Here is a 12,423-nt window from a genome sequence, read left to right as displayed (position 1 = left end):
ACTAATGAAGTATTTCACAGTTTATTCTATTTTTTTTTCATTCCTTTATGTTTGTTTGACTGATTCTTGATTTCTCATAGAACCATTAGCTTCCATTTGCCCCATTTTAGTTTTTAATTTATGATTTTCTTCAGTTAGCTTTTGTATCAGTTTTTTCCATTTGGTTAATTCTGCTTTTCAAGGTTCCCTCCCCCCCCCCCCCCAGTGGATTTATTTATTTATTTATTTAGCTAATTGTATTTTTAAAAGAATTGTTTTCTTCAAAAATTTTTTCTTCCCTTTTCAGAGCAATTGAGTCTTTCTTACATACCTCTTGTTTCTTTTCTCATTTTTTCTTCTCTCTCTCTTGTTTGCCTTTTAAAATCTTTTATGAGCATTTTCAAGAAGCTTCTTTTGGCTTGAGATCAATTCGTATCACTCTTTGACATTTCCCCTATGGACATTTTGTTCTTATGTGAGTTGGTGTTTTGGTGTTCTCTGTTACCATAATAGCTTTCTATGATTAAGGTTCTTTTCTGTTTCTTGCTCATTTTCTTTCCTTCTCTTTTTAATTTCCTCTTTTATGCCTTTTTTTGGTCAAGCTCTTCTTCTGTGGTAAAGGGGGTACTGCTGCAAGCTTGCTATGCATCTCTGTATTTGATGTCTTGCTCACAGTGGGGGTATCCCTACCTGCTCTCCCCAGGAAACATCCTGGTACTTGGGATGGCAATTTTCCTTATGTGCTTGGACTGAAGGCTGTGGCACAGATGTGCTCTGGTACTGAACCAGCACAAAGGATCTCAGAGTCTGATCTTTTGTGATTAAGATCTTCTTACTGTCTTTCCCAGATCATATGTGCTGGGCCAAAAAACACTTTCATTCCAGGGAGAGTGATCTTTCTTGAAGTCCATCCAATCTATTTTGGCTGAAGAGAGGTTTCATCCCATCAGACTTTGTTCAGAGGCTTGGTTTTACGTGGTTTTCAAGGAAAACTAGGAAATCTCAAGCAACTTTCTGGTTTCACTCCACCATCTTGGCTCCACCCCTAGAATAGTGCTCTTTTGAAGTTCAGAAAATATACTACATCTCTAGATTTAAAGAAAATAACTACATAACTTTCATTCCCTGTGTAATGACTATGAAAAATGAACACTGTTTCTACCTATACCCTTGTTAATAATTTCTTTTACTCATCTGTTTTTAGACCTAGCCTAGACAGTGGGAAATACAATACCTTGACTTGTAGTATGGACACAAAAGATTTTCCTTTTCTTATATATTGAGAAAACTATGGGAGAATTTTAAATTCCCATCTTTTGCTTTGGAGAATAACAGGATTTTTCCTTGCCTTTACTCTTACTAATTAAAGAAAGAGATAATAAAAAATTGGTACTATGAGAAATTCTAATGCCTGATATTATTTTTTCTTCTCTTCTCCATGATAGAATGTACTCCATGATAGAATCTAACTTCTCAGATTTTGTTCTCCCTAAAGAAACTTTTTTAAAAAATTTCTATACTTGTCATTTTATCTGACATATCATTTTCTATAAATGTAGTTGTTCACCAATAGCTTATTTTTAATAGTAACACCCATTATGGAAATTATGACAAAGCTTTAGTCTGAGATCATCACAAGAAAAGATCACAAGTATTAATAACCTGTGTGAAAGGATTTATGTTCATTACCTCAAGACTTAATACCTAGCACATGGCTATCTATCACAAAAGAGCTTAATGAATACTTATGATTAATTGAATAAATAACCTTTGGAAAATCTCACTGTGAAAATATCATGCTTCTCCTATACATGAAAGTTAGTATTTTAAAGATTATTTCTCCTGGTCATTCAGAGAGCAATAAAATTCTATGCCACAGTCCACAGTCAAAGAGGATGAGAAGAAGCTAAAGTTGAACTCTTTATATGGATCTGTTAGGGGTGAAGTTAAAGGAGAACATGTCCATTCAAAATGGAATCTATTTAGATTTACAAATAGTTAAAGGCTGAAACTACTGGGGGCAGAAATGGCCTCTTATGATATAAAATGCTTATTATTTTCACACTTTAAAAAAAAATCTGTGAAGTTGAAACAGTGTGGCTATATACTGAAAAACAAAGTTTATGCAATAGAAAGTAGTAAAGCACAATTTTCTCAGAGGGAGAAAACTAAGGACCTGAATTCTAATTCTATTTCTTTACTGAATTAGCAACCATATTGATAAAGTTCCCATGAAGGAAGTTTGTACAAAGAAGGAAATGATCTTTAGATATTTGTTTTTGTTTGAAGTATTGAGAATGAAGTTTGATATTCTCGTTTTGTAAATATGAGCTGAGAATTAGGGCAATTCTGCTCTCTGACTCTTGGAGATTTAACAATTCTCTCATTCTCTCTCTTTCTCTCTCTCTTTCTCTTTCCTCTCTCTCACTGAATAAAATGGTTATGTAATTACATACTTCTCATAATTATTGAGTAATTATATACTTCTTATAATTACTGAGTAATCATTGTTCTATAACTAGAACTTAATGTAACAACTAATTGTATAATTATCACGTATTAATGTTGTTATCTAGGAAACTTAGAACAAAGTGCTACCTTATATGCTTTCCCTGCATCACAATTTAAAAAGATAGTAGCAGTATTTGTATTAACCATACAATTTGTAGGAAGAAGAACATAGCACAAAAGAACATATTGATATTGTATACATGTGTAATGAGCCATTGGTCTTACATTATCATTCACCTTATACATCATCATTCAATTGAATACTTCTGCTATGTAACTGAACAGTCATGGGACTTTATCAAGATAGCTTTTGAAGGACATCATGCTCTGATGATGGCTTTGTCTTTTCACTGATAGCATAAGAAATAAATATATATTATCTTGTCCTGTTCCCAAAGGAAACATCTATTATTTGTTTGATATTACAATGCAATTTTTTTTTGTCATCACCAAAATGTTTCCTCCCTGGGAAGTAACTTCTCAATGTCATGTGATGGTGTCAAAGAGATTGATGAGGGATAGGGATATTTGCTAATATGGATAAATATATATTAAGTAGAATTGCAATAACAAGTAATATAAAAACACTAAGCAGCTAAGCAGAATGTTGGTGTGTTTAATATCAGACACATTTTAATAAATGATTGAAATTAGACCATATGTGTATCAGGTAAAGAGACTGGAAATGTTTACCCTAAAAGAGAGAAGTCTTAGGAAAACTATGATAGCTGAGTTCAAGTATTTAAAGCACTATTAGTAGTAGAAGAATTGCATTTCTTCTGCTTAATCCCACATGTTAGAAACAGGACTAAAGGCAAATGGAATTCGCTGATATACAAACTTGAAGGAATTTTTTCAACAATTAGAGATGTCCAAAAATATGCTGAGACAGATGAGATGATAGAAGTTTGAATCACAAAATTCTTCAAGTGCAAGGTAGATGATCACTGCTTAGAAATGCTATAGAAAGATTGTTTCTATTGGCCTCAGAAGTCCCTTCTCTCGCAGATATTCTTTATTATTTTCAATTATCTATCTCATAGAATTTGTGAAGAATGTATTTTTTAAAGCTCAAATCATTTTATAACTGTGTTACTATCAGTATTTTTCACTGCAACTTTTTTCTAACATATTTTCATATTACAAATACTTAGAATCAATGAATCATAGAATATACAAAAGACAAGTAGTTTAAAAATCATTAACCCAAACCCCTATGTGACAAATGAATCTACTTTACAATGTTCCTGAATTTTAATGTATATAAAAGACTTTGTCAAATTTAGAATTACATGTAATGCTGTTGCTGTTGCTGATAACAACAATGATGAAGAACACATACTGTGTTATGCAAAATACTGATTCATAACTATTTGTTGATATAAGATTTACATTTATTTTTAAGTTTTTTCCACATTAAATAGATTACACATGTGATTCATTTTAAAAATTGGGGATATCTTATTTACGTTACTAGAATAATTTACTTTTAGGAAGAAAAGGGAACAAAAAAAAATCACATGTATTCATTCTTTATTGAATAACTTTCCTTACAAAGTATATGTAAGTTAGAGGTGAAAATGGGAGAAAGACATATGCATATACACTGTACTTTGGCAGGGATGGTATGCTATTTGAAATAAACATTAGGGTTCTTAAGAATTTTCTTTATTATATACCTAAACTGAAGGAGTTTGGTGGAAATCTATCTCTGAAATAATTATTTATGGGGAATCTAATTCATTTTACATTTTTTTTTTTTTGCTTCACACATGTCTTTTCACAAAAGGATGTGATTCCTAAAGTCAAGTCAAACTATTCATTAGAAAAACATATCATTGATCATGATAGACAAGATTATATCTAATTTAAAAAAAAAAAAACATGTTATAGAGACTTTTATCTTCTTTTTTGAGAGGTTGAGACATTAACCTTAATCTTACCTAGAATTATTTAGTCTTAGTCTTAATCTCTTTGTGAGGGGAATGAAATTGAGCAAAGAGAGTTAATGTGAAGGCAACTAATCTAACCTCAGAGTCATGTATGTATGAGCTAAACATTTCCTATGATAAATATATCTGTAAGCCTTCTGAAGCCATAGAAGCTTAGCAAAAATTTTAAAAATCCAAATTTTCTTTTTTATACCCTTTCCCATTATACTGATTTGCCTGTTCAAGTCTAAGTGAAAGAGAAAATTATAGGCTTTGTAATGTTTAATCATCTTTAAATTGTGTGAGAATCTTCGTGACTTTTATTTGAGGTTTTCTTGGCAAAGAAACTGAATTAACTTGCCATTTCCTTCTCCAACTCATTTTAAATATGAAGAAACTGAGGCAAATAGGATTAAATGGCTGAGAGTTATATAGCTAGTAAGTAACAGGCCAAATTTGAGCTCTGGAAGTTGACTTCTTCTGACTATGCTCAGCATTATACTATCCCATTTAATTAACTTAGGTTTTAGAATAGAGTAAGTCAATACTGAGCTTGCTTGGGTCAGTATGCAACTAATACTTTTCTGCAAAAAGGAATATAAAGTGGTAAGTATAATATTTTAAAATATCATCTACTATTATACATTAATTTAGTAGAGGACCTGAATTCAAATAATGCCTCTGTCATTTATCAGATATTTAATCACTTATCCTGACTGGCCTTTAATGTCCTCATCTGCAAAGTGAGGGGATTAAACTAGATCATTCTAACATCCTTTCAACTCTAAATTTATGATTCTTATGCCCCTACTTTTTCTACTGGAAAAAGTATTACATCCTTCCCTATACTATCAACATCAAATCTAGACAAATAGCCAATGAATACATAAAAATGGAATATTAAAGTAGAAATATGAGAGTCAAAGCTTACGTTAAAATAAAACATCCTAGCAATCAAATTATATCTATGTTAAATGTTTATATATTTATATTATGATATTTATAATATGGGTATCACAAAATCTTGACTTACTAGAGTTTGTAACTATACTTGTAATAATACCAATACTTCCAAAAAGTCATGATTTTGTCAGTGTAATCTCTACCAATAAAGTTTAGAACCCCTCTGTTCTTCAGTTGTGGCCTTTGTAAAATTTTCTGGTCAACAAATCATCATCTATTTAACCATTATTATAATAATGAACTTTGCCAGACTTGTGCACAAGCAGAAGATTCCAACCCAAAAGTCAGACCCATATTGAAAGCATTTTAGCTTGGTAGCTATTATTAGAAGTTTTGCTCCCTTAACAATTATTTTTAAAATTAGGATTATTTTTACTATGCAATGAGAAATTGAAGTAGGATGTTACTATATGTGTATCTTTGAGTCACCATAGTGTAACCTTGAGTTAGGTGCGTGACATATTTAAGCCTCAGATCCATTATCTATAAAATTTACATAATGATAGTGCTTACTTCCTTATCTTAAGCAGAAAGGGTTTTGTAAACTTTGAAACCATATAAAAGTGATAGCTCACTTTTGTTCTTTTTATGACAGATCATAAAATATTTTAATAAGCAATTTAACATATTAGCTATAGATAGCAAACCAGTTCATACTAATTTCATCCCACAAGCCCAGAAGGCACTCCCTCCTCATCTCCCAGTTAGTTATACTCCTTAGTTTCTTTCTGAACCCATCACAAGTACTCCCCCCTATGGGAAATTCCCTCAGCTCTCAACTCAAAGCACTGGCATTCTTTGTGTTAAGTTCTCTTGTGTCCCTATTGTCTTGAAGAAAGCAGTTGATTAATTAATGCCTGTTGAGTTTAAACCACTTGGTTCCTTCAGAGTTAGTTACAAAGCCAAAAATCTGAATTTGATCACAATGTAGTCATAATATATGGATATGACTTACAATTTATATTTGTACTATCTAGCAACAATAACCAGTATTTGCATAGCTTTTTTTAAAGCCTGTTGGTGCTTTATATATAATACAATATAATATGATATGATGTAATATAACATGATATAATATAATATAATATGATATGATATATATAACCTATATATTTGCCTATTTCTCACAAAGGAAAAATCTACTAATAACTTTTCATATTTCTTTTTAACAGCCAGATCCAACTCCATTCTTGTTAATGACACACAAATCTTGCATCATACTGAAGAAGCTAACCTATGGGTGTCCATTAGTGGATTGGTGCCATTTTCTAACTATACTGTACAAGTGAATGCATCAAATAGCCAAGGCAGTTTGATAAGTGATCCTATAACAATCATGATGCCTCCAGGGGGTAAGCATGTGAAATAAAATGTTGTTTCTCTAATATTACAAATGCATTCGAGTTAATTATGTTTTAATCAACTTGTTTATTATTAAGTTTAATTATTTTGAGTTTAGAGACCTTAATTCATTTGGGTTTCTGGTTGTAATTTTTGCTTATAAAATTGTTTCATTTTAAAAATTAGTATTGTCTAATTATGCATATGTACATGAGAGAGAGAAACAGACAAATATACACAAACATAGACACACAGAGAGAAATTGAACATTTTGGGATACTGTTTTCAGCCAAACAAATAGTATAAAGTACCTACAGAAAGAGATTTTTCTTTTTGCTTTTTGAATTGTCTAAGGTGTTCCCTCTACTTGTTGAGAAAATCAATTCAATGTAAAATTTCCCATGTAGGATATGTCTGACAGTATATTAGATTCATCTCTCTTTTGTTTTAATGAAAAGGGAGGGAATAGAAGAGACACTCCATCCTGGTATCCTGGGAGGTTTTCCTACTGTTTTTTACAAAAATAATGTGGGTTTTAATTTTTTTTTTTACATAGATAGCAACTTGCCTATTTTGCTCCTCTTCTCATGCTTATAATTTGAAATCCTGTTCATAGAATTGGTTAAGGAGAGTGCAATGAATAGCTAGGTTACAATAAATGGTATTCTGTGGGATTATACCTTCTCTTATCAAAAGACAATGTGATAGGGTAGAAAGAATCTTGATTATGGAATTATAAGATCTAAATTCAAATTCCATTTTATTAATACCCATGTAATCTGTTGTAATCAATTAATATTTGACTCTGCTTTTTCATATATAAAGTTCTCATGTATAAAATCTAGTTAAACACTAGATGATCTCAAAGTGATACGATAGGTCACTCTTGGACAGGAGTCCAATGAATTTCTACATGATAGCCTTATTTCCACTTTGAAATGACAAAGACATCATTTTGTGAAAAGAATTATAATTTTGTCACTTTACATGTAAAATCTCTCTATTTTGGGACAGCTTGAATTTGAATGAGTTTCTTGGAAAATGAAGATAGAAATTTTGTTATTGCTCAACTTCAGTTCTGTAGAGATATATCTTGTAAGTTTAATTGGTAAAGCTACAGTACTAAGGAAATTAGTAAAGATTGGATCTTTGATTATGAGACTAGTTTGTTACAGTTTTTCCAAGAACTCTTCTTTTTAGTGTAAATCTATTGAACCACTTCTCACAAAGGAAATAGAATAGTGTAGATTTAATGGAACAGATACTACAAAAATAGCTCTAGTATGTTCTATTGACTAGATATTTTTATATAATGAAGCATAATAGAATCAACAACAACATACTGCTATTTTTCTTGGGAACAAAAATTTTATAAATCCATGATTTTGACAATTTTGACAATATACTTACCAGTGATGGAAACTGATACCTTTTATGCCTTTTTTATTTTGTTTGTGTTTCCATATAAAGGATTCAACTAAATTTTTTATTTTTCTTAAACAAAAAATGAAACATAGGCATATTAAGATAGCTTTTAAAGTATCCGTATTATCTTTCATACTCATATTAATGATAATTAGGAATCAATGAATACGTTTTGTCTTGTAACAATGTTTTGATACTCAGGTCATATAAATTCCATTTGGCTAAAATGAAATTGACTTCTCTTCCAAAATATTTATTATATTATCATATAATCTGTCTGTCTTAAATCCTCGTAGAAATTACTAGATTATAAACTCCATAATGGTAGGAAATATGTAATTTAAACTTTATGTCCTCCATCCATATACATTGTAGAAAGTTGACAAACATTTTCTGAATGAATTAGTGACTAAATATTAGTTCAAGAATAGAAACTCCCAAGGCTCATGGCTTGGAATTCATGTCCCAGAATTACTGGAAATATGAATTAACAATGATTTCTTATATATTCAGCATTTCCTGTTCATTTTTAATATGTTCTTTTATGCCTTGAATAAAATGGACTCAAAAGGTATCTCTTATAGAATACTTCAGCAAAGCAGCTTGGAATCTGATTTATTCTAGATTCTAAGAAGAAAATCACCATCTAGATCTAGGCAGCTAATTGATTAAGTGCTTAATATATACTAGGCATTGTACTAACCTCTTAGGATACAAAGGAAAGCAAAAACACAATACCTACCTTCAAGGAGCTTACATTTTAATGGGAGAAATATAATATGGTTATTTGCATACAGGACAGTTAAGTAGTACCATAGTGCTTAGTGTGCCTGATCTGGAGTCAGGAAGAATTTGTTTCCTGTCTTCTTACCTGGTCTCTTGACTCTGTGTTTCGCTGGGCAAGTCATCTAACCTTGTTTGCTTCAGTGTCCTATCTGTACAATGTGCTGGAAAAGAAAATGTAAAAGCACTCTAGTATTTTGTCCAGGAAGACCTCAAATGGGGGTCACAATGAACAGGACACAACTGAACACACAATCATATATTGCATATCAAAGTTATTCTCTGAAGGAATGCATTATTACAGGGAACACTAAGAAAAGCCTAGAAGGAAGGATTTTGAACTGGGTTTTTTTTCCTTTCTTTAAGAAATATTTTTCTTTTTATAATAACCTTTTCTTTTTCAAAATATTTGCAAAGATAGTTTGCAACATTCACCCTTGCAAAACATTGAGTTCCAAAATGTTTTCCTTCCTCTCTCAACCCCTTCCCCTAGACAGCAAATAATCCATGCAGTGGTCCTCAAACTTTTAAAAAAGGGGGCCAGTTCACTGTCCCTCAAACTATTGGAGGGCCGGACTATAGTAAAAACAAAACCTCACACTCTGTCTCCACCACTCAGCCCATTTGCCATAGCCCAGCAGGCCACATAAATGTCCTCACCAGGACGCATCTGGCCCATGGGCTGTAGTTTGAGAACCCCTAGATAAGTAAATGTAATTCTTTTAAATATATTTCCACATTTATCAAGTTGCACAAGAAAAATCAGATCAAAATGGAAAAAGGAGAAAAGGAAAAAAAAAAAGCAAAAAAAAAAAATAACAAAAAGGGTACTATTTTTATCCTTTTTGTTATTTATTTATTTATTTTTGCTTTTGATCCACATTCAGTCTCCATAGTCCTTTCTTTGGAAGAGGATGGCTCTTCCCATCACAAATCTTTTGGAATTATCTTGAATCACTTCATTGTTGAAAAAAAAAGCAAGTCCATCACAGTTGATCATCACATAATCTTGCTGTTGCCGTGTAGAATATTCTTTTGATTCTAGTCACCTCACTTATCATCAGTCCATGTAAGTCTTTTCAGGCTTTTCTGAAATCAGCATGTTTATCATTTCTTATAAAATATTAATATTTCATTATCTTCATATGCCATAACTTATTCAGCCATTCACCAACTGATGGGTAAATAGTTGGTTTCCAGTTCCTTGCCACTATAAAAAAGGGCTGCTACCAACATTTTTGCACATGTGGATTTTATTTGAACAGTCTTGAAGGAAACTAGGAAAGCAAAAGGATAGTGGTAATGAGGGGAAACTTTCTAAGGATGAAGAACGGACAGGGTAATACATGAGTCAGATCTTGTAGCTGCATCTGGATCTTAGAGTATGAGGAGGGGAGGAAAGTGTAAGACAACTGGAAAGCTAGGCTTGGACTAGACTAGGAAGGGCTTTAAATGACACAGAGAATTTGATATTTGAGGTAATAACGAATCACTAGATTACTCTTATGATTAAGTAGGGAAATGACAGCTTACACAGCAACAGACCAGTCCTTGTCCAAACCTAAAAGTCCTAAAGGACATTTTTTATCAGAAAGATAATTCTCCTTAGAATTGGCCAGCATAAGATTCAATCTGTGCTGTTTTGTCAATGCAATAGAGATTCATTATCTGTTGAATAATAAATAATAATTATTCCTGCCTTAGTGAGAATTAATTAACTGCAGTATATAAATAGATCCTAGATGACAGAAATTATCTACCTTTTTTTAAAGGATCTTTATAATAGACGTGTGTGTTAGACGACTTTAACTGTGCTGCATTTTATTAAGCTTAGAATGAATAAATAAGAAACATGGTTGAGTTTTCTAATTTACAGTTGTGGACTTTGAAATTTGAGCCAAAAAATGTTAGCTATCATTATATTGTATTTTGATGTCCCCAAAACACGAGTGAAATGTTTAGATATGGTGGATAAAAATATGACACAAGAAGTATCATCTCAACTTGATTCACATTTGGAAAACAAATATATCTCATTTCTATGCAAAAAAAGGATGTGCACAATTTTAATTGTGATATTTATTCATTTTATGTCATATAACAAAAACAAACTGGATTAGACATATTTAAACATTTTGCATAAAAAGGAACTGAGGCACTCCATTGTTAATATGGTTTTCTAAGAATAACTGTTCCATACAGTTGTAAAAAATCATTATGTGATATATCCATTAAAGAAAGCTCACTACACAGTACATTACTATCACCAATTCAGCACCATGCCATGTATAACTTGTCTGTGCTGTAGAAATGTGAGTATTATGCAAATGTTAAGGAACTAAAGTATTGTTTTACAGTGGTAAACCAAATCTGAGCTAAACTGCTTACTGAAGCTTATCTTCATCTGCAGTATATAGACCTTCATCATTTCCATTATTGTACTGCTTTGCAAGCCCACACTATCTGAGCTTGATGCAATCATTCATTTGGACTTAGAAATCTAAGAATTGAGAAGCTACCATGTCTAGTTTCCCCTAGGAAAGGAAGAGGTGCAGCATCTTCAAAGACAGTCAGTGATTTGCACAAGTTTATTACAGCCATTAGGACATACTTTCTTTCATCATTAGATTGTTGTTGATTACAATTAGGAAACTTATAGCTTTGAAATTATCTTTTTTATGACCTTGTGGTACTTTAAAGGTGATACCTCATTGATTAAATAGGTTTTAGTTCATGCTTCCTTTTACTTAATGATCTGAAAACATATTATCCTGATTTACACATAAAATCATGCTGAAAAGCATGTGGCATTCACTAGAATATGTATGTTTAAGTAGAATTAAATTAGTACTGAGAGTTATTAAAGAAATCTTCCATGCCTTTATCCAGTGAACTGTGATCCATTCTGAAATGAATAACAAATGAACCAGTGTGGAGAAGAGAAGAAACAGAGGAGCAGAAAAGGCTCTATATGCTATTTACTTTTCCATTATCTTTGGATGATTATTTTCATTGTTACTTTCTTGATTCTAGAAATGTCAAGCCCCTTATGAAGATGGTGATTCTCTAATAAAATAATTTTCATTCAATCTTAGAATTGTGGCAAAATTGTATTGACATTGCTCCAAGCTGTGTACTTGCCACCTAGTTTACTTTGAGAACATAGGAGATTTGGTCACTAACTTAAAAGGAGATATAGAAAACAAAACAAAACAAAAAACCCTATTGCATGACAGAAGAAAACAAAAACCCATAACCTCCAGTGAATGTTTTATGATTAAATTTGGTAGAAACTGAACGATAAAGTTTATCTCATATATATCAGTTCTAAATTATAGCCTTCTAATTACTGTGTTTCAGGGCAGGAGATGAAGAGGGTAAGGTGGCCTGAGGAATATCTTGTTCAATCATGCTGAGACATATACTTCCCACTTTTAGGTTTCTTTGAGTTTATAGAGACAGCTAGGAGCATAGCTGGCAGTAGGTATAG

The 12,423-nt window shown here is 31.8% G+C and overlaps 1 protein-coding gene across 1 annotated transcript in view; it reads left to right on the top strand.

Moving 5' to 3' along the window:
• Window positions 1-12,423, top strand: part of USH2A (usherin) — a 1,025,480-nt gene that overhangs the window by 635,464 nt on the left and 377,593 nt on the right. The window contains exon 37 of the mRNA XM_074264677.1: window positions 6,557-6,736. Coding sequence (XP_074120778.1) covers window positions 6,557-6,736 — 180 coding nt within the window. The remainder of the gene's footprint in view (window positions 1-6,556; window positions 6,737-12,423) is intronic.

The sequence above is a fragment of the Sminthopsis crassicaudata genome, chromosome 4, assembly GCF_048593235.1.
Source record: "Sminthopsis crassicaudata isolate SCR6 chromosome 4, ASM4859323v1, whole genome shotgun sequence".
Classification (NCBI taxonomy): Eukaryota; Metazoa; Chordata; class Mammalia; order Dasyuromorphia; family Dasyuridae; genus Sminthopsis; species Sminthopsis crassicaudata.
The sequence above is the reverse complement of the archived record's forward strand: the minus strand, read 5'-3'. Positions and strand labels throughout refer to the sequence as shown.